The sequence below is a fragment of the Plectropomus leopardus genome, unplaced genomic scaffold, assembly GCF_008729295.1.
Source record: "Plectropomus leopardus isolate mb unplaced genomic scaffold, YSFRI_Pleo_2.0 unplaced_scaffold21843, whole genome shotgun sequence".
In the NCBI taxonomy this organism is placed as follows: Eukaryota; Metazoa; Chordata; class Actinopteri; order Perciformes; family Serranidae; genus Plectropomus; species Plectropomus leopardus.
The window spans coordinates 1-1,660 of NW_024623653.1; the positions used below are offsets into that span (position 1 = coordinate 1).

The 1,660-nt window shown below is 33.3% G+C and overlaps 1 protein-coding gene across 1 annotated transcript; it reads left to right on the top strand.

Annotated features, from left to right (window-relative positions):
- Nucleotides 1–170: 170 nt before the first annotated feature.
- LOC121965836 (neuferricin-like) lies at nucleotides 171–1,591 on the top strand (the record flags this gene model as incomplete). Its single annotated transcript, XM_042515953.1, has 2 exons — nucleotides 171–315; nucleotides 1,405–1,591. Coding segments are annotated over 2 exons (332 nt in total), but the record flags the coding sequence as incomplete, so codon positions are not given.
- Nucleotides 1,592–1,660: the final 69 nt, after the last annotated feature.

Genomic DNA, 1,660 nt, shown 5'->3' on the forward strand with positions numbered 1-1,660 from the left:
CACACACACACACACACACACACACACACACACACACACACACACACACACACAGGGCTGTAGTACATCAGTATCTCTTGTTCTGTAAACTGTGTGTGTATATGTATGTGTACTGCGTGTATATACTGTGTGTGTACCTCTTGTACTGCAGAGGCCTGTAAACTGTATTTTCAGGCAGAGATGCGTCGCTGGCGTTCGTCACCGGAGACTTCACAGAAAAAGGACTGACGGACGACGTGTCCAGTCTGTCCCCGCTGCAGGTCATCGCTCTCTGTGATTGGCTGGCCTTCTACCAGAGGGACTACACACCTGCAGGTACTTCCTGTTTGTTCCCGAAATATTTAAATGTGATTTAATGTGTTTTTTTTGTTTGTTTTTGTAAAGCACGTTCATTTCCTCCTAAAAAGACTAGATGTTACCTTCAGGCATCTTGTACAGTCAGGTTTATGTATCACTATTAATCAATAAATTAAGTATTAATCAGTTAATTAATTAAAACGGAATTTTATAATAGAGGTTATTAAATAAATTATATCAAATAATAAGACAATAAATACATGCTGAAATAAATAAATGAATGCAATACTGACAGAATAAATGCTGAGGTTAGGACCTCCAACCACATTAACATACAGACACAGAAATAAATAAATGTAGCTGCACAAAAATCTACAATATATTTAAGATATTTATTTATAAATTGCCTATTTAATCATAAATGTTTAAGTATTTATTCATGCAACTATCTATTTATTTCAACATTTTTATTAATTTATTTTTAATTTATTCATGCATTTGTTTCAGCATTTAGTCATTTACGTATATATTTCAACATCTATTTATTTATTTAAACATTAATTTATTCTCAGAATTTGCTTTGGTGTATTAGTGCATAACAATAAGATAGGAGGAGAAAAACAAATTAAAAAATAAAAACAGGTATTGCAAAAAAAAAAGACAAATTTGGAACAGAGTAAAGTTTAAAAATATTTTTTAAGAATACTATGAAAATTATGTAAAATATATCTGATTTATTATGAAACAGCAGTGCAGTTTTGAGAAATTATAGTTGTGCAGAGAAGTTCAGATATATTTATTTTATTCAATGAGATGATTTTGCTGAAAAATCGTTATTTTAAGCTCAGATTGTGAAGTTTGTTTCACATAATGTGTTCAAGGACTGTCAAAAAAAGTAAAAATTTAACGATAATTGCTGTTTTTACAGTTTCTGGCTGTGATAAATTGTGTAATTTTGGAGATTAAAAAAAATATGTATTTTAATAATAATACATTTATTCTTTTATTTATGTATGTATATTTTCATATTTATTTATTTATTGTGTATTTATTCCTGTATTTATTTATTTTTTGGTATTTAAATGATTAATTTGTGTTAAATTTCAGGTCTGCTGATCGGCCGGTTCTACAGTGAGACCGGTCAGCCCACAGAGGCCCTGCTGCAGGTCCGAGCAGCACTCGCAGAGGGCCGCAGAATCAAAGCCCAGTCTGAGGCCGAGAGGGTCCGTTTTCCAGCATGCAACTCAGAGTGGAGCGCCGCCAGAGGAGGACGAGTCTGGTGCTCCACTAAGAGGTATGGAAATAGTTGCTGCTCATGAAATATTAACAGCGCTGCAGGCAGAAGATGAAATGCAGAGATGTG